At 39.1% G+C, this 25,526-nt stretch overlaps 1 protein-coding gene across 4 annotated transcripts; it reads left to right on the top strand.

Annotated features, from left to right (window-relative positions):
- Positions 1-25,526, top strand: LOC136839643 (non-structural maintenance of chromosomes element 1 homolog). 4 transcript variants are annotated; one of them, XM_067105953.1, is made up of 6 exons: positions 1-95; positions 1,698-1,815; positions 8,449-8,602; positions 16,111-16,300; positions 19,941-20,057; positions 22,480-25,526. In XM_067105953.1, the coding sequence occupies exons 2-6, from the start codon at positions 1,701-1,703 to the stop codon at positions 22,630-22,632; spliced, it is 729 nt and encodes a 242-aa protein (XP_066962054.1). In that variant the 5' UTR covers positions 1-95; positions 1,698-1,700; the 3' UTR covers positions 22,633-25,526. The 4 variants fall into 4 exon arrangements, with proteins under 4 accessions (XP_066962054.1, XP_066962053.1, XP_066962057.1 ...); XM_067105952.1 differs by having other exon boundaries at positions 40-190; XM_067105954.1 differs by lacking the exon at positions 1-95 and adding an exon at positions 293-344.

Here is a 25,526-nt window from a genome sequence, read left to right on the forward strand (position 1 = left end):
TTTCGCACAGTTTAAGAAAGAAGACGCGGAAGAGACAGCGGCTGATTCGAAGGAATCCTGAGAATGTAAACAAAGTCGTAATCAGCTCGAGAAACGTAAATATTGCTTTAGGTTGTTCCCGTGTAAATTGAAGTCTATTTTGCTTTGAACATCGGGTTTGTGAAGAGACATTTGATCAAGGAGTACTGCTGTAAGTGATTAATGTACAATAGAAAAGACAAGCATAGAAGAAAGTCATGGAGAATAGGCAGATGTCTAATTGGCGTAGGGGCGCCGAATAATCCTGCTGGTTTCCGGCGCTTGGCCTTCGAGACCCAAATGTCATAATCAGTCAATCAGTTGGCGTAGGTATTAGGATAGAACACGCAAAGCCACAATCACATCGGCAGACTAGCAAATCTATAAGCTAGTGCAGTATAGCCACCTATATTTTTAGTGTTGTTGATGAAGGAGGTGGTGGCGTTTGTGTCAATTATTATTAACCTCATATCAGCCCAACATGGTTGGGAACCCTTTGGGAACATGGGGTTTTGGGTGGGGGAAATCTTTGGGAGAAAGACCGGACCATCATATTGCTATGGAATGGTTCTGTTCATGCATAGGTCACTAGGGAGCCATATGTTTAAGAAGGGATTGGCTAAGGAAACCCATTATTAAAGGAACTATACTGACCTAATGTACCCTAACCTAACCTGGCAGGCCATGTTACTTAGTCGGGGTGGCCCCGGTGGAGGAAACCCACATTTTACCAAAGATCCCCTATAACACTGCTTACGCGATAGCGTTCCAGGATGGCCAGCATACAACTTCTGAGGTTAATTACGGTTGAACGACAAAAAATAACATTAAAATCTTGACAAGCAACCAAAATACTTTAGGAAAAATCAATTTCCAAAGTAATACCTTATGGGAGCTATAGCTTAGTTCTACAATGAGGAAAACTTTGTGATAAAAGTAGGCAGGCTAATGTAGGCAAAGGCTAATCTGTCAGGTGAGCAGCTGCAGTCTGTAGTGGAACAGGATACCCTACAGGAAGTCTGTGAAAATTTGACCTTGCACTTGCCTATAACTTATGATAGATTAGACTAAGGGGTAAAATTGAAGACTGCTAGCCTGCCCTGGAAATTGACTTTTTCTCTAGTATTTTGGTTGCTTATCAAGAACTTACTGTTATTTTTTGGAAGTCGACTGTAATTAACCTCAGAACTGCTAAGCTATTGCGTATGTACAGTGTTATAGGGGAACTTTTGGTAAAAGAGTTTGTCATCAGGGGGTCCGGGTGGCAGAGCTCCCCTGCTGATTAACATGGCCTACTAGTAGGAAAAGCAAATTATTAGAGGAATTGAGAAAACTCAGTATAAAATCAGTTCACATAATGCAGCCATTTTATTCAACAAAATAATATAATATTAATAATAATAATGATAATAATAATGGAACCAAAGGTTAAGAAATATTATACTGCCTATAGGTCTTGACAGTTTTGACTTCATTTCGAAGCTTTGGTCAATGGCTTGGAAGTATTGTAAAGTCAAAACTGGTCAGGACCTACACCCATTATGTTATTTCTTCACTTGTTTTTGTAAGTGATACACATAGATAAATAGATAGAGAGAGAGACCTCATGTAAACCAATTATTTGCAACTATGTTAAGATTTATTTAGAAACTTAATACAATATTTATTTTTGTTTTTAGGCCATGGATGGGTATGGAGATGCTCATCGTTATTTCTTACAGCACATAACAGCAAAGAGAATCTTATCAGCATCTGAAGTTAAAAGCACTTATCAGTTATGCTGCAGCAAGTTTGGTGGTAAGTAGAATAGATCATCAGTGTGCCAGATATTTTTGGTAAATGGAATTTTACATAATTTATTGGTCCCATATACAGGCAGTCCCCGGTTATCGGCAGCCTCGGTTAATGGCGATCCGGTTTTATGTCGCTTGTCTAGTGACGACGGTAACTGGATTTTCTGGACCGATACGCTCCAATCCCTGGTTATCAGCGCCGATAACTGGATATCAGCAGTGACAACCAGGGATCGGCGCTATTATCACCGATTTTCGGTTATCAGTGATTTTTGGCTGTCGTCTTGGTGTCGGGAACGGGACCCCTGCCGATAACCAGGGACTGCCTGTAGTGTAATAAGAAGATGTAAATAACATTGTTGCTAGAAAATTTTTAGAAATGTCCATTACTGCAATACAGCTAGGAAATTTGTATACGCTTAACCCCATTCTGGAGGAAATGTTTAAAGCAATTTTAAAAGAGAATTTAAAGAAATTGTAATTCTTGTTAATATCCTTTCCTTCTCCTTAGTTAATACAGTACTGTACCAGAGTTAATTCAAGATTGTTGTTCTTGATCTGAATAGCTACCTCAAATGTAATGATACTTATAAACATTGAAATGGTTGAGTACCTATTTAGATTTAGTTATTATTTTGTAAAACCAAGTCATCTTTACTTTAGTTTTTTCCATTTGTACAGTACTGTATGTAGTTTTTGAAAATCCATTCAGGTAATGGCAAAAGATCTCGCTCTGTTGGTTCAGGTTCCTCAGGACCATGTATTACGTTTATACGTTATATCACATTATTCCTGTTGGTCTTTACACACACACACACACACACACACACATATATGTATATGTATTATATATCTATATTATAAATATATATTGTATATAAGTGACTTACCAAGCAATTACATAGGAAACAGCTTCCTACCACTGCAGACCAAAAATTCAAATTTCGCGGTGGCACTACCATCGCTAGTGCAGGTGACGGTCCCGCCCCCATTAGCGGGACTGACAGTTACAACTCAACGGGAAACATCGATTCGTTTTCTGCTGGCTCCTGATCAACATTGGTGGTTTTTAGGCAGTACCTTGCATTATTTGTTGGATTACAAAGTGCAAACGACAAACTCCTTGCAACGTCTACCAATCAAAGTGCAATCAAAGTGCACAGTTTTTTGTCGATGGTGCCTCAGACATAACGTCTCGTCTTCTGAGACATCTTTGACCCAGATGAGGACTTCCTCCTCTATGTGAGGACCTCCAGGAGTCAGTCCTCGTTCACCATTGAAGGATACCGAGCAATGCTTACCTCAGTGTTTAAACACGGAGGTATGAACCTTTCATCTAACCAGGATCTTAATAACCTCATCAAGTCATTCAACACTTCTAAGCAGAAGAAACCTGATCTGTTTCTTGGAGCTTGGATGTAGTTCTTAAGTGGCTCACGGGTCCTCCTTTCAAGCCTCTCAGTTCTGCTTCCCTCAAAAACCTTGCACGGAAGTCTCTCTTTCTTGTAGCTTTGGCAACGGCCAAACGTGTAAGTGAACTGCAAGCTATTGACAGGAGGGTAGGCTTCTCCCAGGGGGATGCAGTGTGCTCTTTCACCGTAAGCTTCTTAGCCAAGAATGAGGATCCATCTAAGCCTTGGCCTTGTTCCTTCCATATTAGAAGTTTAACTGGGCCCAGAGGAAGTGGAAGATCAGAGGACCTGCTAGCAACTTTGGTGTTCTGTCAGGAATCCTTCTTGTCCTTTTTCGAAGAATGCTCTGTCGTTCTTTATAAGAGATGTGATCTCTGAGGCACATTCTGGGATTCAGGAAGACACTCTGCCTATGATGAAAGTTCAAGTGCATGAAGACAGAGCAGTTAGTACTCTCTTTCCTCAAGCACAATTTATCCCTCTCCATTCTTCAGTAGATCTTTTGGAGGTGCAAATCGATCTTCGCATCTCAGTATTTGAAAGAAGTTGAAACAGTGTCTGAAAATTCTCTTCTGTCTCTTCGCCTTGACGTAGGGTGTCAAGTTTTGGGGAGCCTGGGGGTACTTTGTACCTGGAGTACCTACCAGTCCTTATGGATGGATAGTGATTTATTGTGTCAGGGTGGGTGACAGCGTTGCCTGGTTATTTGATTTTGTGGTACTGCACCCAGGGCAAGGGCACCTTTATGCATGTGTCTTGTCAGCGATCAGGCCTATCCTCCATTGCAAGACTTCCACTGATGTAGAGGCAACCCCCGGCTGAACCCCCACGCTGCTACAGGTTAAGATGAGCACCAACCAGAGGCAGTATTCATGTGCAGTAGCTCTCTTACCAGGTAAGGAAGCAACAAGCAATGTTTCAGTGCTAGCCATCATTTCTATTTCAAAGTCATTACTGCACTTAATGTTTTGGAGTAGAATTTCCATTCTTCCCACCCCCCAATGAATGTGGGATTCAGCTAAGTAATTACTTGGTAAGTTACTTATATGAAAATGACATTTTTATAATAAAATAAAGTTTTATATAAGTGACTTACCAAGCAATTACATAGCTACTAGCTTTCCACAAGGCAGTCTTAAGAATTCAAATTTTCGCTGTGGCGCTACCATAGCTAGTGTAGGTGACAGGGTCCCGCCCACTTTTGGGACTGATAGATAAAACTCAGCAAAGAACTTCAGTTCCTTTTATGCCAGCTCCCAACCAACATCAGTGGTTTTGTGCAGTCTCTTCATCATTTTTTGGATATATTTGTTCAGCTCTTTGGTGAAGTATTCAGGTTTTCCTTGTTTTCAGTGTGCCAAATATTTTTCTTAGCTATTTAACAGTTCTGTTAGGCATGATTAACTTTATTCTAATTAGCCAGGATGTGTTGTAGAATGAGATTAGCCAAGTTCTCTTCTCATTCTAATACTAAATGTGTGAAATGTAAGGGGGCAAGACAGTAATATATATATCTTACTTGTTCAGAATGTCAGGATTGGGACGAGCAAAAGTGACTTTGATACTGCATTCAGCGATTTTGGATAGGAATAGAAATAGGGAGTGCGGCCCTTAGAGCCGAGAATAAGACTAGAGTAGCTCTTGTTCCATTTCCTCCTGTGTAGGTGATAGTGCTATTTCTTTTCCTCAAATCCATGCTTTGTCTCCAATCCTTAGCCCTCCAACTTTGTTACCACATACTCCTTTACCAGGTTCCCGTGCTTCCAATCTCGACACCATTGCCAGTCTTGAATCTAGGTTCAATAAGAAATTTGAATTTTTAGCCAGCAAGGTTATGGAATTCAGTGTCCCCAGTGTCAGAAGTGCAGTGGAAAGTGACAGTGTTGTGCATAATGAGGGGTGGCTACCCGTCCCACCAGTGCTCTTAGATGAAGATCCCTGTCCCTCTACTCCACAGCGGGGAGAAGACATACTGGAGGTCCAAGGGAAGCTGGTGGGGTTTGCCCACGGGTAGTTTCCCCCTCCGCCGAGCCTGTTTTTTGTTTGTTCCCAGGCTGTGGCTGAGTGCCACTGGAAAGGCATCTATTAGTGCTGTTCATCTGTCATTGAGCGGCACTGGAAAGGGTCTCGATTAGTACTGATCATCTGTCATTGGACTCAGGTGACTTGTCGCCCGACAGGACACGCCAGCTGCTCCAAGTTGTCACCTCTAGGCCTTCGAAGAGGCATTCCGCCTTTGCTGACAGTTCTCCTCCTCCTGTTAAGAGGTATAAGGAGACAAGTGCCAGTCCACAACCTTAGTGCAGTTTCACCCTTCCACCTTTAGACAGCCAGGAGTCGATGAGGTTATCGAGCAACCAGTGCTTGTGCCTAGACTCTCTGATCTTCCTCATAAGCGTCCATCACCCTCTTCTCTTCAGTCTCTCCTTTCAGTCGCATGTCGCTCACTTCAGCACCACACTCGGCTTCTTCAACCCATGCGGCATCAACCTCACTACTTCCACACCCGTCTTCTCAGGAGAATTCTTCCTTGGCCTCGCTTTGTCATCAGCTGGAGGATACTATGGGTTATTTGAAGAAAAGATCTTCAACTTCAAAGAGCAATGATCCGTCTTTGTCTCCTATTTCGTCGGTTGAGGAGGGAGCAGAGCACGATTCCACCCCTACATCAGCTTACTCCAGTTTGCTGAAGGTCTTCCTGACTTTTTTGAGCCTGCTTCTTCTGCTCCGCCTGCATCTACCTTCCTCATGGGGAAACGCTTTTTTGACGATGCTTGTCTCCTCAAGTTAGTTCTTTCCTCCTCTTCGAAGAAATTCCTTCGAGAGGCAGATGAGTGGTTGACCTACAAGAGGGAGCAAGGTAAAGCTACCTTTGCCTTCCCTCCCTCTAAGCTTCTGAAGAAGAAGTACCGCTTCTATACCACCGGAGAGGTGCCTTCATTGGGAGTCTCTGCCCTCTCCTAAGGGGACTTCTCCGGTCTGGTTGATGCTATGTGCTGAGCTGCGCTCTCCTCAGCTAAGATTATGTTTTCCTCTCTATCTTGTCTATCTTGTCAGGAACTTTTTTAAAGTATTAGAGATCTGAAGTTTTCTGGACTGGACTGTGGGAGCTTTGGCAAAAAAAAAAAATTGAAGACTGTCCGGACTTTGCCGAAGATTTTGCTTCTGACTGGCTGGGTGTTTTATCATGTGCCGATAAAGCCGTCAGAGATGGTTCCACTGAGCTTGCCTCTCTTTTCTCGATGGGCATCCTCAAGAAATGGAAGTTGTGGTGTTCATTTGCCACAAAGGGAGTAACTACTACACAGAAATTGGCACTCTTGTTTTCTCCCAAAGACAATACCCTTCTCTTCCTTCAGGAGAGAGTTAAGGAAGTGTTATCAGCCCTGCAGAAGAAATCCACTTTGGATCTTTTATGGATCTTTTAGCTCAGTCAGCCAAGCCCGAAGGAAACTCCCTCTGTTTCCAAGTATATCTTGCCCTTGCAACTGCAGCCCTTCTGTGGAGCAAGAGCAAGACCTCAACCCAGACCTCGAGCTCTTGCAACCATTGGAGGCGAGCTTTGTCTTTTTGGGAGGAATGGAGTCGCACAGGAGCAGACCCCTGGGTGGTCCAAGTGCATGTACTGACAAGTGGCTACTCCATTCCTCTCAGAGACAGGTCTCCCTTGTCCAGGTCACCGATCATCTTGACAACCTACTCAGTCGGAAACTACAGAGACTTTTGCTAGGTCCAAAAGATCTGGTAATCCAAGTGGTCGGTTTTCAGAGGATGGTATTGACAAATAACATCTAGTCTTCTGAAACCTCTGTAAGCCAGTTAGCTGACTGTTTGCCTTTCCTGAAGACCGATAGGAAGTTGTCTCCCTCTACTTTAAAGATCAAAGCTCATGAGGTTCGAGCTGTCGCTCTCAGTCAGGAGCGTCCCTCTTTTTCAACTCGCTTGGTGCCCACCATTCTTATGCGCTCGACCATTTGGCGCCAACTGTGGAGAGTTCAGAGCCAGTACCTGGGTGCTAGGTGTCAAGAGTGGGGCTCTCGGCACCAATTCTGGGTGCTTGGCGGCGACTTCTGGGATCCGTGGCTGGCATAGTTGAGAAAGGAAGCATAGAGGGCTCTCTGTTCCTCTTCTGTCCCTTCGCCTTGTTGTAAGGTTGTCAAGTTTAAGGGAAGCCCAGGCGTACAGTGTATCTGGAGTACCCACAAGTTTTAATGGTTGGGTTAGTGGTTCTTTATTTTAGTTGTAGGTGACAGTGTTGTATTTATTCTGGTCTATGCCCAGGGCAAGAGTGCTATTTTTTTTGTCTTTGTCAGCCATCGGTGAACTTCCATGGCTGCAAAGTACCCATTAAAGTAAAGGCAACTCTTGGCCAATACTGCCACGTCCTCTACAGGTTAAGATGAGTGCCAGCCAGAGGCTGTACCCACGTAAAGCAGCTCTCTTACCAGTTAAGGTACAGCAAGCATTGACCTAATGCTAGCAGCCTCTCTAGTTCAGTCATTATCTTTATTAATGCTTTGGATTAGAACATGTCCATGATTCCCACCTCCTCTCAATGTGGAATCTGCTATGTAATTGCTTGATAAGTCACTTATATAAAATGACATTTTTATGATAAAATAAAGTTTTAGCTATACTTACCAAGCAGCTACATAATCGGAGCCCATCCTCCTCCCTGCAGTGGGGGGCATCAAACAAATTGAAGCTCTTTGCTGAGTTGTACCTATCAATCATGAAAGTTGGCTGGACCTGCCACCTACACTAGCGATGGTAGCGCCACCGCAAAAATTTTAATTCTTAAGACTGCCATGTGGAAAGCTAGTAGCTATGCAATTGCTTGGTAAGTATATACAAAACTTTATTTTACCTTAAAAATGTCATTTTTATTTATACTTACTTAGTAATTACTGAATTGGCACCCTCCCTCCTCCCCTTTCATGAACATTACAGCGATAAAATAGAATAAAGCCGTTGGCTATGAGTCACTACCACGCTCCCATTGCAGTGGGCAGTTCCTGTCACCTCCTGCTCTGCAGCTGACGCTTTGCCGCGAATTTTGAATTTAGGAATGCCGGTGCGAGCATAATTGTTAGCTAAGTAATTACTTGGTAAGTATATATAAAACTATTTTATTATAAAAATGTCATTTTGTTACTTATGAATACCCATGAAACTTAATTCTGTGGTAATATAGGAAGAGGTAAACAAAGTTTTACATTTTTCAGTTGGCCAAGACTGTGACTTGAAAACATTTGTCATGAAAATAAATCACCATATAACACCCATGGGGCTAGCTATCAAAAAATATTCCCAGGAAGATTTTCATGGTAGTTCACAGTGTTTTCTTCTTGTGAATACATGGAATACTGAAGCAACCAGGTTAGTCACTCTACTTTATTTTCTCTTTAGTTATGTGTCATATGTACTGTAAAAATGTAACCCTCCTGTCAGGTATAGTATTGTACAGATATTATTTGGGATAAATCTTACTGTTGAAGAAAGCTTATATCTCTGTGCTGGTAGACGATTCAGCATTCAAACAAAAGATTGAATGGGCTGGACAACTGCTCAGTACACCTGTTCTCCACCAGGTGTGTTTTGAATGTTTTAGCTCTTGTCAGAATTCTCTTTACTGCTGTTGTTTGTGGGTGCTTGTTGGTGTTTCATGGTTTTGGCTGTTTGCTGCTTTCACGGTACTGTACATTTATTTTTCCTAGGATGCCTTCCACTGGAATGAAGGCTAAAAATGTCAGGTTCTGTAGGGACGATTACTGTTTTAGCAGGATGTTGATTTTTGAAGAGATAGATACACTGTTTGTGCTGACTACAATGGTATAAAGTGTGACCTTGGGCTTAGATTTGAGGAAGTATGGATTTTTGAAGGACTTTCTCCTCAAGTTTGTTATTATAGAAATTGAAGGGAAGCAGATAGATTGCAGAATTAATTAGTTAGCTCAGGTCTCCAACCCTGTCATTTCTCCCCCTTTTCCAGGTCCTTCATCTGTAGTTATTCTTATTCAGTCTAAGCTTTTACTTTGCTAATGCTTTAGTTAGTACTGAGACTTCCTCTTCAGCTCTGCCTTCCGCTCCCCTTTTGGTTCAGGAAAAGTGCATTGAGAAGTTAGAACAGGATGTAAACTTTATTTTTGTTAGGGAACTGTTCCGGGTCCCCCCATACTGTGCAATCATTTTCACATTTCCCCTTAAGAGGTAAGGTGTTGGTGCCCTTGCCTGTATGTAGCTCTAGCCTAGGACTGCCCAGTGGACATTTGGAAGAGTCCGCTGCCAGGGAACCAAGGTGATGAGGTTTTGTGTCCCCCGTCACCTGCCTCTCATTTTTCATGCTATGAGTCTCATTTAGTGAGTTAGCTGAAAGACCATTTTGGTAAATGTAGGTTGACCTTCGCAACATGTGTGACTTCTACCATCATCGGCACTTAGTATGAGGTTGTTAGCACCGATAAGACAGTAATTATATAGGTACTATACAGTTGACCTTCACTAGATCACAGTTCAGTATTTGCTGTTACAGTTATTCGTGGGTTATTCTGTGGAACGTATTTCGAAATACCCAAATGCCCAAGTCGTTGAGGTATTGCCTAACATGAGTGATGAAGCTCTTGAGTGAACCAGTGATCTGTAAGGACTTCGGTGATCCAGGCTTTGGGGTTGTGTATCCAAAACATAGGCAGCAGGTGCTTGTTCTTATTCTTGAGGGCCCTGGGCTTTGCAACCTTGTAAATGATGCCTGGTTTCAGTATAAAGCCAGCTGCATTGCCGCACTTGATGGGGGTAACCCTATCCTTCTGGTCCTTGAACCTGGAGGCACTCTCTTTGCCCTTCACGATGTATGTCCATAAAGGATGTAGCTTTCAGGACAAGCCAGTCTTGCCCATATTGAACACCTGTTCTGGATGGTAGCCTTGTCCCTGATGATTTTCTTGAAGGTCTCTGGATATTTCATGGCCATTTCCGTGTCTGCCAATGCTGCTTCCCCATGCAGAGAACGCTTTAGTTGGATCGACCTCTGAAAACTTTGGAATCACCCCTTGCTGGCCTGAAAACCTTGAGGAGCTGGCGATGGTCCTGCATGTGGCTCTTCCTCTTCTTCTTCGAAGCCTATGAAGTTTGCTTCCTGTACGTTGCCACCTTCCGTGTCGCCGCCAGTCGAAAACTGCTGGTAGAGTTGTCATGCCTTCTTACAAATGATGGTGTCAAGGGGATGTTCTTCTTACGGCAGTCCATGATCCAATAAGCCAAAGCCAACTCTTTCCTCATGATGGTCTTATCACATACAGTAGAAACCTTTTTGGCACTTCTGCAGAAGCTAACACTCACGGCCTTTCTTATCTCTACCTCTTTCTTCTTGCTGTACCAGAAGTCATACCTTCTCCTGGAGCGCCATGACCTTCATCTGGTGCTTAGGCTCTTTGCCAGAAGCCTTAGAAGGAGTAGGGCATTTAGGAGGCATCTTAGGGCATGATTATACAGATTAACACTGGGAAGAAAGACTTGGAAAGTACACAGATACAAGCAAAACCCTTGAACAGAAAGTCATGGAGGTACACAGCCAATCAGTACCAAGGGTACAGCCAATCAGCACCAAGGAAAATGAATGAGGCTCCTGGATTGGCTGCCTTCCAAACACCATTCAGTAGCATGTCAAGTAGCATTGCACTTAGGTATATCAGCTTCCCAAAATGCATTTTCTTTTGCTAGAGCTTTGTGTTTGGAATTTCAGGTGGTGATTTTGGGGTGAGCATTTTTAAGAAAATACATGTTATTGATATTTTGCTGTGTTCACGTTAATATTACTATAATATTTGAAAATTAGTAAAAAAATTTCATAAAAAATGTATTTAGTCACGAAAATAACATGAAAATAGAATGATGACACTTCCAGAGATGTAAACAAACCTAACATTTCGTTTGGAGGTACAGCTGTAGTTCCATCGCTCCATAAACTACCCACGTATTTTAGATATGCTATACTATCATCCTAAAACACTTTGATATCATTTCAGAATCATCTTATAACACAGCAAAATATCAATAAAATGTACAATATGTGCAGTACACGATACGCAAAGTATACAGTGCACAAATGACCCAGCATCCCAGTATCTCTGTCCACTTAACTGCATAGGCTTTTACTATTCGTTTTACAGCGTAGTTTTAATCAGTATGTATCTTTTTGAATCATGCCCTAAGATGCCTCCTAAACGCCCTGCTTCTTTTACGGCATCTGGACAAGAGCCTAAGCACCAGAGGAAGGTTGTGACATACCAGGAGAAGGCAGAAGTTATTGTAATGTTAGTGAAAGGAAAAATCACACTGAAGTAGCCGCCCATTACAGCCTGAACAAGAGTACCAAAACTCTACTTCATCGAGAAGGAATACGAAGAGGGGAGAATCCTTGTGAGGGCTCTTGGTGAAGAAGTCTCCACCCTCATTCATTTACTCACTGACCCCCTGACAGACCAGGATTTGGATGAGGTGGAATGTCTCTCCCAAATTATAAGGAAAGGAAGGCAGCTGCAGCAGAAGGTAGAGGAATGGGATCCTTATAAAGACCACTCCATAAACATTTCAAGTCCCCTTGATGCATGCATTGAGGAAGTACGTCAACATGATGCTGCCTCCCAAAACCCCTGAAGAAGTGCCTAAAGAAGCGCCTGAAGAAGGGAAAGAGGTGCCCCCAGAGGAGATGTAACAGTTCTGCTTTGCTGTGCAGTCATATCATGATTGGACTGCATAGCTAATTCATCTTGATCTACAGTCAACATTGATCACTGGTGAGTACCCATATGATTTACATAATCTTAATATTAAACATTTTTAATATGCATATATATTTTTGTTCTCTCTCTCTCTCTTTCCCCCTTGTGAATTACCAGTGTTACCCTGTAAAATAAAGGGATGCTTGAATACTGTATGAAAGAAAATGTGTGTGCTTGAATATAGGGATAACTGGATTAGTCCAGGTTTTATTTTTCCCTCTTGTCTTGTAACACAAAACCAGGAATTGTGATGAGATCAATTACACTGACTTACAATACACAATAGAATGGTCAGCTACACCTGATAAACCTTATGAAACGTCAGGGTGATGGAAAGACCATCAAAGATTCTTAGTAGTTTATCCCTGGTCAGTAGGTTTATCCCTGGTCAGAAACTAAGTCTTATTGGAAAGATTGCTTCTTTGAGTGAAATGAACAATGTGATGTTGGTATGCTTGTTCATTCTGTGGAAGGACTGTGTTTTTGGCAATTGAGGATTAGGAAGGACAAACCTACCCACAGAGTGGTCATTACATCCATGAGTTCGACAGTTGCTGTGGAATTTGAGAAGTGCTCAAATGTGGACCTATTAGCATGCAGATGAACAGGAATGACCAATCTACTACTACTCCTTTGAGGGCCCTCAGGCTTGAGTGGTGGGTGTGTTTCTTCAAGTTTGGCCTGATTCAGACTCATGCCTTCCCCCTTTATCTAATGTAAGGAAAATATTGAACAAATTTTGAGTATAAGAATTGCTGTATGACTCCTAGTAGCCTCAGAGCAAATTATTTTCTGACTTTCTAGCTCTCGTATTCTTACTTCATGGAGAAATCGACTCAAACCACCGAATTCCATGCAGTCCCACTAACTTCCGCATCTCACACTTGACCCCATGGAGATGCTCAACCGTCCCCTCCCGTTAAGGGGATTTTCCAAAGTATCGTGGATTCTATCCTTAAGTGGAAAACAAGTATGGCCTTGTATCAGAAGCAGCTGTTTGTGTATTGCTTTGGGTACCATTCTGGAGGAATTTTCAGTACCTGTAGCCCTGTAGACATCAAAGTTTCTTTGTGTTCTTATATATAGCAAGAGATTTTTGCTGGTTGCTTTCAGGGTTATTGTTCCATGTTTTCCTTGGTATTGTTCCATGTGCAGTTAGATCTGGCTGATGATCAGCACCTTAAGGGTTGAGACTGAAGCCCTTACAACTCAGTATCAGTCTCTCTCTGGAATTTAGATGCAGTTCAAAAATTTTAGCCATATCCTTTTGAGTCTCTGGAATGAGCTCAATTGAAGTGTTTACTCTGGAGTTCTCATTTTGCTAGCACTGTCAGCCTTTAAAAGTTTAAGTTTATTGTAAGCACTCTCTGTAAGGCTGTAAAGGGAATGCTACTTTATGTTGTTGCCTTAGAGCTGAGAATTCCAATTTAACCTCTTTGGTTAGGAAGAAGAGGAAACATTTCTCTGTCCTGTTAGGGCAATTAGATTTTAATTAGATAGGTTAAGCCTGGAAGAGGTAAAGGTAACCTTATGTTTTGCAGTTTTAGAAAACCTAAAGTATCATTGTCAAAGGTCAAGCGTGGAAGAGTCAAAGTTAACCCTTTGTTTTGTGGTTTTAGAAACCTAGAATATCTTGGTCAAAGGTTAAGCGTGGTAGAGGCAAAGTTAACCTTTTGTTTTGTGGTTTTAGAAATCTAGAATGTCTGTCAAAGACATGAGGTTCTCTGTGACGTATTTGATTAGGCTAGTGCATGAGAAGTAGCTCCATACCTTTTACCTTTATTAAAGGTAAACATAATATGAGAGCTGTTGCAACTTCATTTAGTTTTATGGCAAATTGTTGCTTGATGATCGGATTAATGTGGCACAGTAGAAGTGCAATTTGGTTTTGCTGCTCGCTACCTAAAGTATGCAGAATTGCACCTGAAAACAGTAAAGCCCTTAGTCCACTACTAGTAGCTGGTAAAGTCTTTTCCTGAACTGAAGAAAGTGCAATCTTTTTAGGCTCTGGTTTAAATCCAGGTTATTGATATTTTGGGGAGCATGAAGTTGCAAATATTGTATATAGGAGCATACCTTTATATCATAAAGGTATGTATTTTTAGTTGATTATCGCTTTATAGGGGTTTTGAACCCAGGCACAGGGGTCCCCTCATGCCACGTCTGTTTCATCCTGGCTGAATTGAAGCGGTTTTCTCTGCAAGGCTTGTCTTTGCTGCACACATATGAGAGCCTTGCTCATTGAATGGAATCCAACTTCTGGCAGCAGTAAGCTCCAGAAAACATTCCAGATCAGGGAAGAATGTTTTGGGTTTCATGCAAGAAACCTTTAGCTCTATTGGCTGAGCGGATTTTGTCTAGCTGCACTACTTCTTAATGTGGGAATCAGCTATCTTTAACAGTAGGTAAGATTCATCCCAAATATAAATTTTCTTAATAAAATTTATTATTTGTATACTTACCTCCTGTTAAAGTAGACCTCACCCAGCCTCACCACAACTTTGTGGGTTGTCAAGGAGAATTCTGACGAGCTAAAACATTTGAAAAACACCTGGTGGAGAACAGGTGTACGAGACAGTCATCTGGACAACCATTCGATCTTTTGTTTGAATGCGGACTCGCCTACAGGCACGGAGATATAAGCTATCTTTAACAGGTAAAATAATGAATTTTACTGTGATAATAAATAATAAATTTTATTATGAAAATTTAATAAAATTTTATTATGAAAATTTATGTTATTAATGAGATACACAGTATCATGTACAGGTTGAACAAGTTGAACCTATTTTATTTTGAATTCTGAGGTTTAGCACATTTTGGTCGACATTTTTTTCAACATTTTATTTTAAACTCATAGTTTTGATTTACAGTATTTGCTGATTTCTACCCAAACCAAAAATTATAAAATAAAAATAAATTCCACATATTTGTATTACTAAGCATATGTTGTCTGTTTGTTATCAAATGCTTAATGTTCAGAAAAAATATTAGGCAGTCACAGAGTGTACAGTTGACCTGATTCACGGTTCGGGATTCTCGGCTTCACCTATTCACCAATTTTTCTGTGGAACTTATCCCTGAATTATTCACGAAAAATTTGGCAATTCGCGGATATTTTCTATAAGAAATATTCACTAATTACTGTACTTTCATGTTATTTTCGTGACTAAATGCACTTTTATGATAAAAAAATGATTTACTAATTTTCAAATACTGTATTAATATTGATGTAAACAGCAAAATATTAATAAAATGTATTTTTTTTTCCAATGCACATTAAATATTTAGGTACTGTACAGTGTTTAACTGTAATTGTGGATTCCCAGTTTTCTATATGTAGTGTAAAAAGAAAACAGGACTATATGAGAGAAAATGGATATTCCTGGATATAGGGGTATCTTGAATAGTTTTCACACTTTGCTATAAGCCATATATTTTTAAGGGTAAAATGTTGCAAGATGACTTTGAAATGATATTAAAGTGTTTGAGATGATAGTTTAAGATATATTTGGTGTAGGATGATAGTTTAGGTATACATTTGGTATTTGAACTATTAAACCAGGCAGGTACAGGCGTTTTTAGAGGGATTTCGATATTCGCTGGTGGGTGTGGTACGCATCCCCCGCGAATAGCGGGCAACAACTGTATGTTGAGATAGGTTGACCAATTCCTGACGTTGTGGTTGTTCAATTGGTGACAGACTATTTCTTTGACATTACGATATATTTTAATAAGGTTAAAGTTATTGCTTGTTTACAGTCTTGATAGGATATAAATTGGCAAATTTATCTAATGACTATTTTTAAATGACTCTTACTTCTCTGGATGACTGCATTCCTCACATCAGGAGGAAGGATGAAATAGTGTGAAAAGTAAAAAATTAATGGATAATTTAGCTTGAACCACTTACTTCTTTTGTTATGAAGTCCATAAAATGACTCCTAAAGCAACTAATACTTCATTTTCAGATCTAGAGGGTTGGTAAGAATTAGATCATTAGGCACAAAAGCTAATTATTGTCGTATATTGTTGAAGCTTTTCAAATCAGTAAAGTGTTTACACTTTGAAGTCAGTCAGCAAGCATAAATTATTTCATAATTTCAGACGTGCCTCATCCTTTACACAGCAAGAGTTTAGTTTTCTTCGAAAATTAATTGATGCAATGGTAAACTCAGAAGGTGCAATAAATTTAACAGAAGCTACAAACTTGGCAGCTCATGCTGAACCGAAGATGAAACTTAGTGATGGAGAAGTCTTTATTAACCGGCTCATTAAGAACCAGTGGCTTTTACAGGTCAGTTTTATATCTATTAATTTTTATTGTTGCAAAATGAATTTTTATGTAGAAGCACAAGAATCACTACTTGGGATATGTTGTAAGCCAAAATTTTTTTTGAGTACTGTATGAAAATAAGACTTTGAAACAACTGTAGCTGGTAATACTTCTGTATTCTTTTCTTTTGAGTAGTGTTGCATGTTTGGATATTCTATCAATTAGTGATATTGAATTTTCTGTGGATTTCTTCATTTTGTTACCAGATATTTTAATATTTACTAATTATAAAATTAGATTAGATTAATTCTTGCCATAATATAAAAAATATAGTTGCTATCTATTAATGTCATAATGTAAAGAAAGACCCAAAATCAAAGTAAAATTTTATTTTAAAAAGAATATATTTAAATTTTATTCACACAAAAATTAGGCAGGTGCCTTGTATGCACTGTACTTTAAAGTTGCACTTCAAAAGTGGGCACATTAGCCTTTATCAGTATTTTCATATTAAGAAACCATTTTAAAAATTATTTACTTTTAAGATATCTGTCTGGGAGCTTGAACATTTTGATGTATAATTATTTTCTTGAAATAAACTAAGTCATAGATCTGTAACAACCCAAGTCAAGCTTAGTCTTCTGTAGGCCATACTGAACAGTTTTAAATGATTGTCCAGTCTCACAGTCCACTTCATGTGTCCAAATGTAAGAAGAGTAAAAGTTAAGGTTTACAGCAGCAATAATGTCCTGCCTGCCCTTTGATTGCAACCATCAGACTCTGTCATCCTGTATCTTTGTCATGTAAGAAAGATACCCTGTCCAGTGTCTTACATGGCCAAGCAAGTGAATTTGAAATCCATGACATGGCAGACAAAAGTAAGTCATCCTCACCTTTCGTTGTTTTGGAGAAGAAAAGGAGGAGGGACTCTGATACTGACTCCAAAATCAATATTATCCTGCAGCATAAAGAAAAAAAAAAAGGCTGAAATGATACACTTGAGCCAGAGCTACCAGAAAGGATTCTACATTCCTAATCATATGAAATTAGGCTGACATTACAAAGGCAGTTGGTATTTGACTCACTGAGCAGGTAATTGCATAGTATATCACAAAACTAGTTTTAAGACAGTGCCATTGAGTCCTTTACTATTTAGCACAGTGTACTGTTTGTCACTGTGATAGTGGAAATTATGCAGGGTTCCAGAAACTTAACTGAGAGTTTAATTTATATAGATGGCCTGGTGTTAGCAGCAAAAGTAAAAGAGGAGAGTTTAGGATGTTTAAAAGATGAATGAGTGTAACGTAGAATAGGATATTTGGAATTATTGGTAAAAGAACGAACATTATGTTGACCAGAAAGGAAACAAAAATGAGAGACAGCAGCTTGGAATGTGGCAAGGTGAATTTTGCAGTCAGAGTTCTTGTATAAATACAATCATTTGATTTTCTGTTGTGACAGATGGTGTTTAGGGTTACAAATGTAATGGAAGTGAGAGGATGCTCAGCATACTCAAGAAAAAGTAATGATGTAGTGGGACGATTCTGGTATTTTTGTGGTAGGTGTAAATGTAGTAGGTAGAACAAGTCCTTTTACCTTGTCGCACTAATTTTAGGGGAGTGGAGTCAAGAAAGCAGCAAGTATAGCACTGTATAGTACTGTAGCTGTATCAGCATATATAAACCAGATAGAGAATGTTGTACTTTTAGTGAACACAGGTAAAGCATTGGTAAAGGAGTAACAATTTATGAAACTAAGACCTGGGCTTTTAATACAGTGGAGACATGGGCCCTTGCAGGGAAAATTAGAAAAATTCCATTAAAGGAGTGACTGAAAAATGCCAAAATTTATGGCTGCAGTGCATTGGAAAGATATTCTGAGAAATGAAGTAGCAGAGAGAAATGGTGTTCAGAGAAAATACTGTCACTACCCAGCTTACAAATGAGTTACGCTCCAGACAGCTGTTTTTATCTTGAATTGTTCGTAAGTTGGTTTTTAATATGTAGTGCATAATTTTTTTTGAAAAATTATTAAAACTTAGCAAGATATTAGACAAGATATTAAACTTTGAAATATATCATGTTTATATTCCTGGGTTAAGTCAGGAGTCATAAATTACACTATTTTTGTTGTATTTTGAAATCATGCAGCATGATAAAGAATTACTTTGGATGTTAGAAAGGTAAAAAGAAGAAAATAAAATTTAGGTACTTGCAGCATCTAAAATGGAGTATTTTTTCATGCTTTCAAAGTTATGAACTGGGAGAGAATTTCGCAGGAGCAGCAGCTGACACTGGAAGTTCACAAAGTAAACAATGCATACAGTAATCCGTCTGTTGACAAAACTGCATACTAAACATATCCTTTGAGGAGAGGAAATATAGAAAACAAGAATTCATCAAAGAACAAGTTAAATCAGAAAGATAGAAATAAGTGGAAATATTTTACAAGCATGAATGAGTATTCTCGTAATTGTAAGAAGAATACATGGTAGTAAAATGCATGAATACTCAGGATAATCAGGGAAGGGGTTAAAGGAACAGGGTCTTCTTCCTTGTATGGCAAAAATTCTTACTAGGCAGAATAGGCACACAGTGCAAAATCTGAACTTATGGGTGGCAAAGGGAAGCATTCCAAACACAGTGTTAACTTGTGATCCTGTCTGTTCACATCTCTGAATGTTCGTAACGCGAATGTTTAAAAAGCCAAGATGGTTAGCAAGAGGCATAATCATTTAGAGAAATTGTTGGCATGAATGTGACAGAATGCAGATTATTTTGTTATGGAAAATGGATATAGGTGAGGGCATGAACCAGATGGGAACTGAGGAGCAAAGTGCACAAGATAGAAGAGAAAGAATTCAGAATCTAACCTCATAAAGGAAAATCTGACATAAAGTAAATATAAAACCAGTTTCCCAATATACAAAAATAAAAAAATAAAAGCAGATAAGTATAACTGCATACTTCCTCTTTGCTGCAGTACAGGAAACAAAAATGGGGAAGGTGGTGGTTAATGAGAACAAGAACCCACTTTGCCAATTAGTTAGCTGCAAACATTAAACATACAACCTTAATCATTAGTTGGAGAAGGTGAAAAAAAGTCTTGAGATTATGTCCCAAAACACTGAGAACAAAGACTTGAATGAAAGAAGCATTACAAAAGAGCTAAATTCATAGGATTATTATATAGTCAATTACTGTACACAGTTGGCAGCACCTTACAAAGCTGGCAATCCAGGAAGACAACAACGGCCACTGAGCAGTACTAGCTAATTGTAAAAATTATACTCACCAGCTATTGAGAATACTAAGGTAGGAAAGGCCTGTAAAAAAAATTATGTAAGGGAAAATGAAAACGTGATTGTATCAAGCACAGGAAGTAATGAACCTGCTGCTAAGTGAATGCACTGGGGAACAGCTAATCAGAGCTGTTAACATCACTGCAGCCTAACAAAAAGTGAGGAAGGTAACTGATGGATGACTGAAGGTCCAGGCAGCGTATGTGTCATGAAGCTACTTCACCTTTACTTTTAAACTAAAAAATGTTAAACCTAGGGAGTATTTGGGATATGAAAGTAAGCATGTATATATGATAGAGTTATGATGAAACAAATGCAATATGCTAATATTTTTTATTTGGTATTTCTTTATATGTGCAGGATGAGGATAATATATGTTTGAGTGCTTTATCATATGCAGAACTCCAAACATATTTAGATGATACCTATGGAGACAGGATACCAAAATGTGTCTTGTGCAAACTCATAACATTTTTGGTAAGTAAAGTAGTTTATGTATGAAGGTAGTGAACATTTATTGCTTGGTTGGAGTGCATTTGTATTTTAAGGAAAGGAACAAATGAGAGATCATTGAAAAGAAAAATTGATATATTTTTTATCCTACATCGAGAATAAAGTTTAGGTTTTTAACTTTTAAGATCTCTTGACTTCAAATCATCTACGGTATGCAGTATTGAGTGACATGAATTTTCTTTTCATCTTTGAGTGATATTTATTTAGTTAAAGGAAGTGACCATTTGTTCCCATGCGAATACAGACCTTCGGCCTTTACATAGGGGGAAATTCTCCTGTGCAGCAGGAAAACTGGTTATGAAAAATTTCTGCATAATACGATCAAGGTATGGCGGAGTAATACACAGTGTCACCCAATGTTGCCAACGAGAAGGTGGAGTCTCATCTTGCTTACCCCCAAGAATCCCATGACACAGCCAGTGTTCTCTTAACTGCCCTCTCAAGCAGTTGTGCGCTGCTCAACTCTCATCAAAGCCGGTGTTTTCCACTTCCTGCCATTTCGTTTGCATTGGTTCTTTTTTCTGTGTTTGAGTGGTGTATGTGGTGCTTTTTTGTGTACAGTCTATGTTTGCTACATCATCATGCAAACTCATGATTTACTTAGGTGTAGTGCTAAGAAGCAAAGGAATTGCCCTGATCTTGCTAACAATCCTTGCTTCCAATACCTAGCTTCTTTTAAAACTGATCTTCATGTGACTTGTAGCAGGTGTAGACTTCATGTGTGCAATGTAAGTGCACTAGCCCATGTTCTGAATGCCATGATTGGTCTCCTGAACAATGGAGACGTTTCGAGTCGAAGAAGAGGTACAAGAGGAAGGGCGATGCTCAGCCAGGGGAGACTTTCGGCCCTTTGAAGGCGGCAGACAACGCCATTCCTTCTTGTTCCTTTTCTCCTTCCCCAAGCCATCTTCCTGCTAATTCTTCCTTGGAAGAATTTACCCCTTCACGTTCATCTAGCTTCCTCAGTAGATGTTTCTGAAGAGGGTTTGGGAGATCCTATTGCTGTTTCTCTCCCTGCTCCCTGGGGGTTGGGGGGATAAGGATGCTGCCCCTCCCCCTTGGTTGGGGGACGAGATTTGGTATCTGATTTATTTCCAGGTTCGGACATTTGATAGTGCCACTCTCCGTGAGTATTGGTTGACCTTAGGCCTCTCTGGAGGAGGAGGGGAGACTACTTTCTTATGTGATGTTGTCCCACCTCACCTCTTCTACTTTTGGGAACATTTCGTCCGCTGTGTCGATGTCGTCTTCACGAATGACTTCTGCAGCTGTCTCTGGCTGTTTGTCTATGTCAGTGTTTCCCTCTTCATATGATGCTCCGGGTACAGCTGCTCCGTTCCATCTCCATGCAACCGGTCCTTTGTTGTCTACTGCTTCTACTCTTCAGGCCTTACTGGAGAGGGTTCAGTCCATGAAAAAATCGACTGCTCCATTTCTATGGTACCTAGAAAGAAGCACCTTAGATCTCCGTCTCCAGTTTCGGCCAGTGTCGCAAGACTCACCGTCTTCCTCAATTTGTGTTGTCCCGAAAAGGCATTGGAGGAAGAGGGACTTTGCGCTTCCTTCTCCTAAGAAGATTCGTGGTTTACGTGTGGTTTCCCACTCTCCTTCTGTTTCAGAGGAGGATGATGTTAGTTTGTCTCAGCACGGCCATATTCCGTCCAAGGTCACTAGTCTCCCTCTCCACAGCCATCTCTGAGAAGAAACATCACAACCGCTCGATCACGGCCATCAGTAGATTCTCATTTTCTTAATATCGTAACCTTTCTTTAATAATAGTCTTTCCTCGAATTACTGTTTGAACTTAATTGCACATACTATTTTTTCCAGTTGATGTTAGTGTGTGCTCTACTTACCTAATTCCTTGTTTTGAATGATTCACATCAGATAGTGTTTATGTAGTGACACTGCCTTTTTCTGTCCGATGATCCTGGAATACCCAGAACACAACTACTCCATAAGCCTACCTGTACTTATAATTAGTGGAGCTGGTGAAACATGCTTAGATTACTTACATCATATTTTGCTCAAGCTCACACATTGAATATAAAAAATAATTTTATGGTTTTGTACAAAAAAATTTCATCAAATTTAATAATTTTGTAATTATTTGTTAATACCAAATAAATGATGGATTTCATTTTAAAAAAAGTTTTCCTAACAGAACTGTATTTTGGTTGCCTTATGTGATTAATTATTTCTGTAGCAAACAAGTGGTTTAAATAAGATTTAGAAATACTATTAGCTACGGTATGTGTAATGTGAGAAAGATATTTTGTATGATTTCATGTATAAATCATCCAATTGTAATTTTTTGTATGTTTCCATATACAGTACTGTATAAATCATCCAATTATAATGTTTATCTTTTTTACCTGTTCCTCAGGGTTATGAATGCCCATCTTGTAAAGCAAAGGTCCATCGAATGTGTGCCGAAGTATTTTGGCAAAAAGCAAAGTCACCATCTTGTCCTGAAGCTGGCTGTAAGGTTCCTTGGAGTCACATAGAAGTTAATACTACAAAACGTCCAAGATCATAGGCAGAGAGTGCAACTGTTTTCACTGCCTTGTGCTATGTATAAAGATTATTAAGGATATTAGTTTTATACATGACCTTATACGGTCGACCCTCGGTATTCGTGGGGAGGTTAGGGACCACAGCCACCTGCGATAAGTTGGTACTCCCCCTCTAAAAATGCTTATAAATGCCTGTTTTAATGGTTCAAACACCAAACATACCTTAAAATATCATCCTAAAACACTTTAATATCATTTCAAAGTCATCCTACGACATTACTGTACCCTTCAAAATGTGTGGCTGACAGCTACATCTGAACACTCCTACAACTGTTACTATACTCTTACCAAGGCGAAAACTAATCAAGTTATCCCTATACATATTCAGGCATGCACATTTTCTTTTGTACAGTAGTATTCAAGCCTTATTGTTTTCTTTTAATATAGATATGGGTGACATTGGTACATTAAGCACTATATACCTAAGTGCAGTATTTAAATATGCATTGAAAAAATATATACAAAATATTGAGAAGTTTATGATTACATAAATCATACAGGTATTCACCAGTGATGAATGTTGATTGAAGAAGATGATGATAATGAATTAGCTGTGCAGTCTGATGAATGACGATGAAGATATGACTGCAGAGCAAAGCAGAGAAGTTGCATCTCCTCTGGGGGTGCCTCTTCCCTGTCGTCAGGCACTTCTGCAGGCACTTCTTCAAGGGTTTCAGGAGGCTTTGGGGGGTCCTTCTTTATGGGCTCGAGAAACATAGTGATAGGCAGCTGCTGTTGCTGCTTCTTCATGCTGACGAAAGCATTATTTAGGGCCTCAGTAACCTATCAAGGCCATTTGTGAACTTTATGGAGCATTCCATATACTGTATGTTTCACAGAAAAATCTGCTACAAACTGAACCGCGATATAGCGAGGGTCCACTGTATTAAGAGATGTGTTCATTTTTGCATTCATTTATTTTTTCAGTGTCCAGTTTACCATTACATTTTGCCTACAATGTACAGTATTTTCTGGATGCTTTCAGTTTCCCATTTCAGTTTTCTATTTGGTGTACAAGTTATGAAGTTTTAATATCTTTACAACATCTTGAATACTGAAACACTAGTAATACTGATGCATGGTCACCAGTAGAACTGAAGCAGTTGTGAAAGGATAATTTGCATTACATTATGAAGGAGAGACTCGTGTTTAATTATCTTGAAAAAGGTAAAATGTATATGTAGGTAATAACTGTTTTCTCCACAAAATTTATATTATAAAAATTGCTACCCATGGTTTTTTTTAGATTTTTAAAATAAAAATCAATAACATCTTTTTTGTGATGAAAAGACCTTAAAACTAAATTGAATTTGTGTTTGTGTTCGGATTGAGCAAATTAGTGTAGCTCATGTTCATCAACAAAGTTATCAGCAAAGGCCATACAAAATCTGTTAGATTTTGTATGTTGTTAAAAGTTAGATTATTACATATATTTAACCCTTAGTGGGCGGATTGAGCTTCACTGTGAAGTAAAACAGGTTTGGGGAGGTGGACGGATTGAGCTTCAGTGTGAAGCAGAATTACTCACCGATGTTGTGGTAATAATGATTCGAAACAAAGGTGCCAATACTTCTATATGCTATAAATTCACTAATGGCAACTTTTATACAGACCTGAGAGTTAGGCCAGTATCAGTAATGCTTGTGACTTCAAGGGGAAAGGTACTGCATCTCTCTCTCTCACATCAGTCTTTTTGTAAATTTGCTTGTAAATATACGAAGGGGTTGCTGTTGTTTTTTGTTTTTGTTTTTTACAGTAGTATGTCGGTTGTAAATGTAATTTTCCAAAGAAAATTGCAAAGAAATATTAGAAAAAGCATGTAAAAGTAAAAAAAAGTTACTGAATCTCCCTTCTCATAAATTTACGTGAATATTTTACGACAAATATGCAAAAAATTTGTTACTGCTTTTGTTTTGTATCTGTTTTGATATTGTGTGAGAAGTAATAATAATTTTACAAAATCCAAAAAACTTATTTTTTAGAAAAAACATATATAAGTTGGTAAAATTTACGATTGTCTTATAAATGAGGCCCCACATGGGGTTGTAAATTGTCATTTTCGACTTCTCGTGGAAGGTATGGAAAATAATTTAGAATTTTTTTATTTATACAGTGTGAATGTACCTGTCATTCTCTTTCCATTGATGTGTTTTTTTTTTTTTATTTTGCCAACCTCAAAGTTTCCCCGGTCTGGGGTGCTGCACATTGATAAATTATGCCGTCCCTTAAGGGTTAATACATGTCAAAACCAACTTTTAGTATTTGGTTAAAAGTTAAAGCAGCCTTTTAAAAAGCTTATGGGAACAGGACTGTATGAATGTACCCTGTATATATTTTGATAAGGTATGGGATAAAATCACAGAAAAACAATTGTGAAATTTTCAGTTGGGCAATTGTAATTTAATCATTTAGAAATTCGGTTGATATACTGTACTTTTTCAAACAACGAATCGAACTGTTGCCTTAGTAGAGCTGTTACTTTATTATCAAGAGAATTATACATTATTGTCTTTACTCTTCAGTCAGTGTAATTCTTCATGCTGGCCTAGCTGCAGGAGGACTAAAAATTTTAGCATTTTTTCACCTCTTCCGTTGGTGTGCTACTCTTCCCCTATGATGGCTTAAGCAGAAGGTCATGCTCAGTATTCTTGCATTCTCAGGCGTGTCTTCACCTTGGGAGGATGCTTAATATAGGAGCAGGCATACTGTAAAGAACAGAAAAGATTTTGAGGCCATTTATTTCATGTTGAACTTTTTTCTGGTTTTCTCATGTCTGCAGTAAATATTGTCTTATCACAGAATACCATTTTTTTATATAAAATTTTTCTTTTCTTATAATAAAATTTGTACAAATATA

Source organism: Macrobrachium rosenbergii, chromosome 6, assembly GCF_040412425.1.
Source record: "Macrobrachium rosenbergii isolate ZJJX-2024 chromosome 6, ASM4041242v1, whole genome shotgun sequence".
NCBI classification, from domain to species: domain Eukaryota; kingdom Metazoa; phylum Arthropoda; class Malacostraca; order Decapoda; family Palaemonidae; genus Macrobrachium; species Macrobrachium rosenbergii.

What these genes read in the sequence shown, in the direction of transcription:
- LOC136839643 (XM_067105953.1), top strand. Translation starts at nt 1,701, where the DNA reads ATGGATGGGTATGGAGATGCTCATCGTTATTTCTTACAGCACATAACA. An exon ending in ATGCTGCAGCAAGTTTGGTG is followed by an intron (nt 1,816 to 8,448) that starts GTAAGTAGAATA and finishes TACATTTTTCAG; the next exon opens with TTGGCCAAGACTGTGACTTG. An exon ending in TGGAATACTGAAGCAACCAG is followed by an intron (nt 8,603 to 16,110) that starts GTTAGTCACTCT and finishes TCATAATTTCAG; the next exon opens with ACGTGCCTCATCCTTTACAC.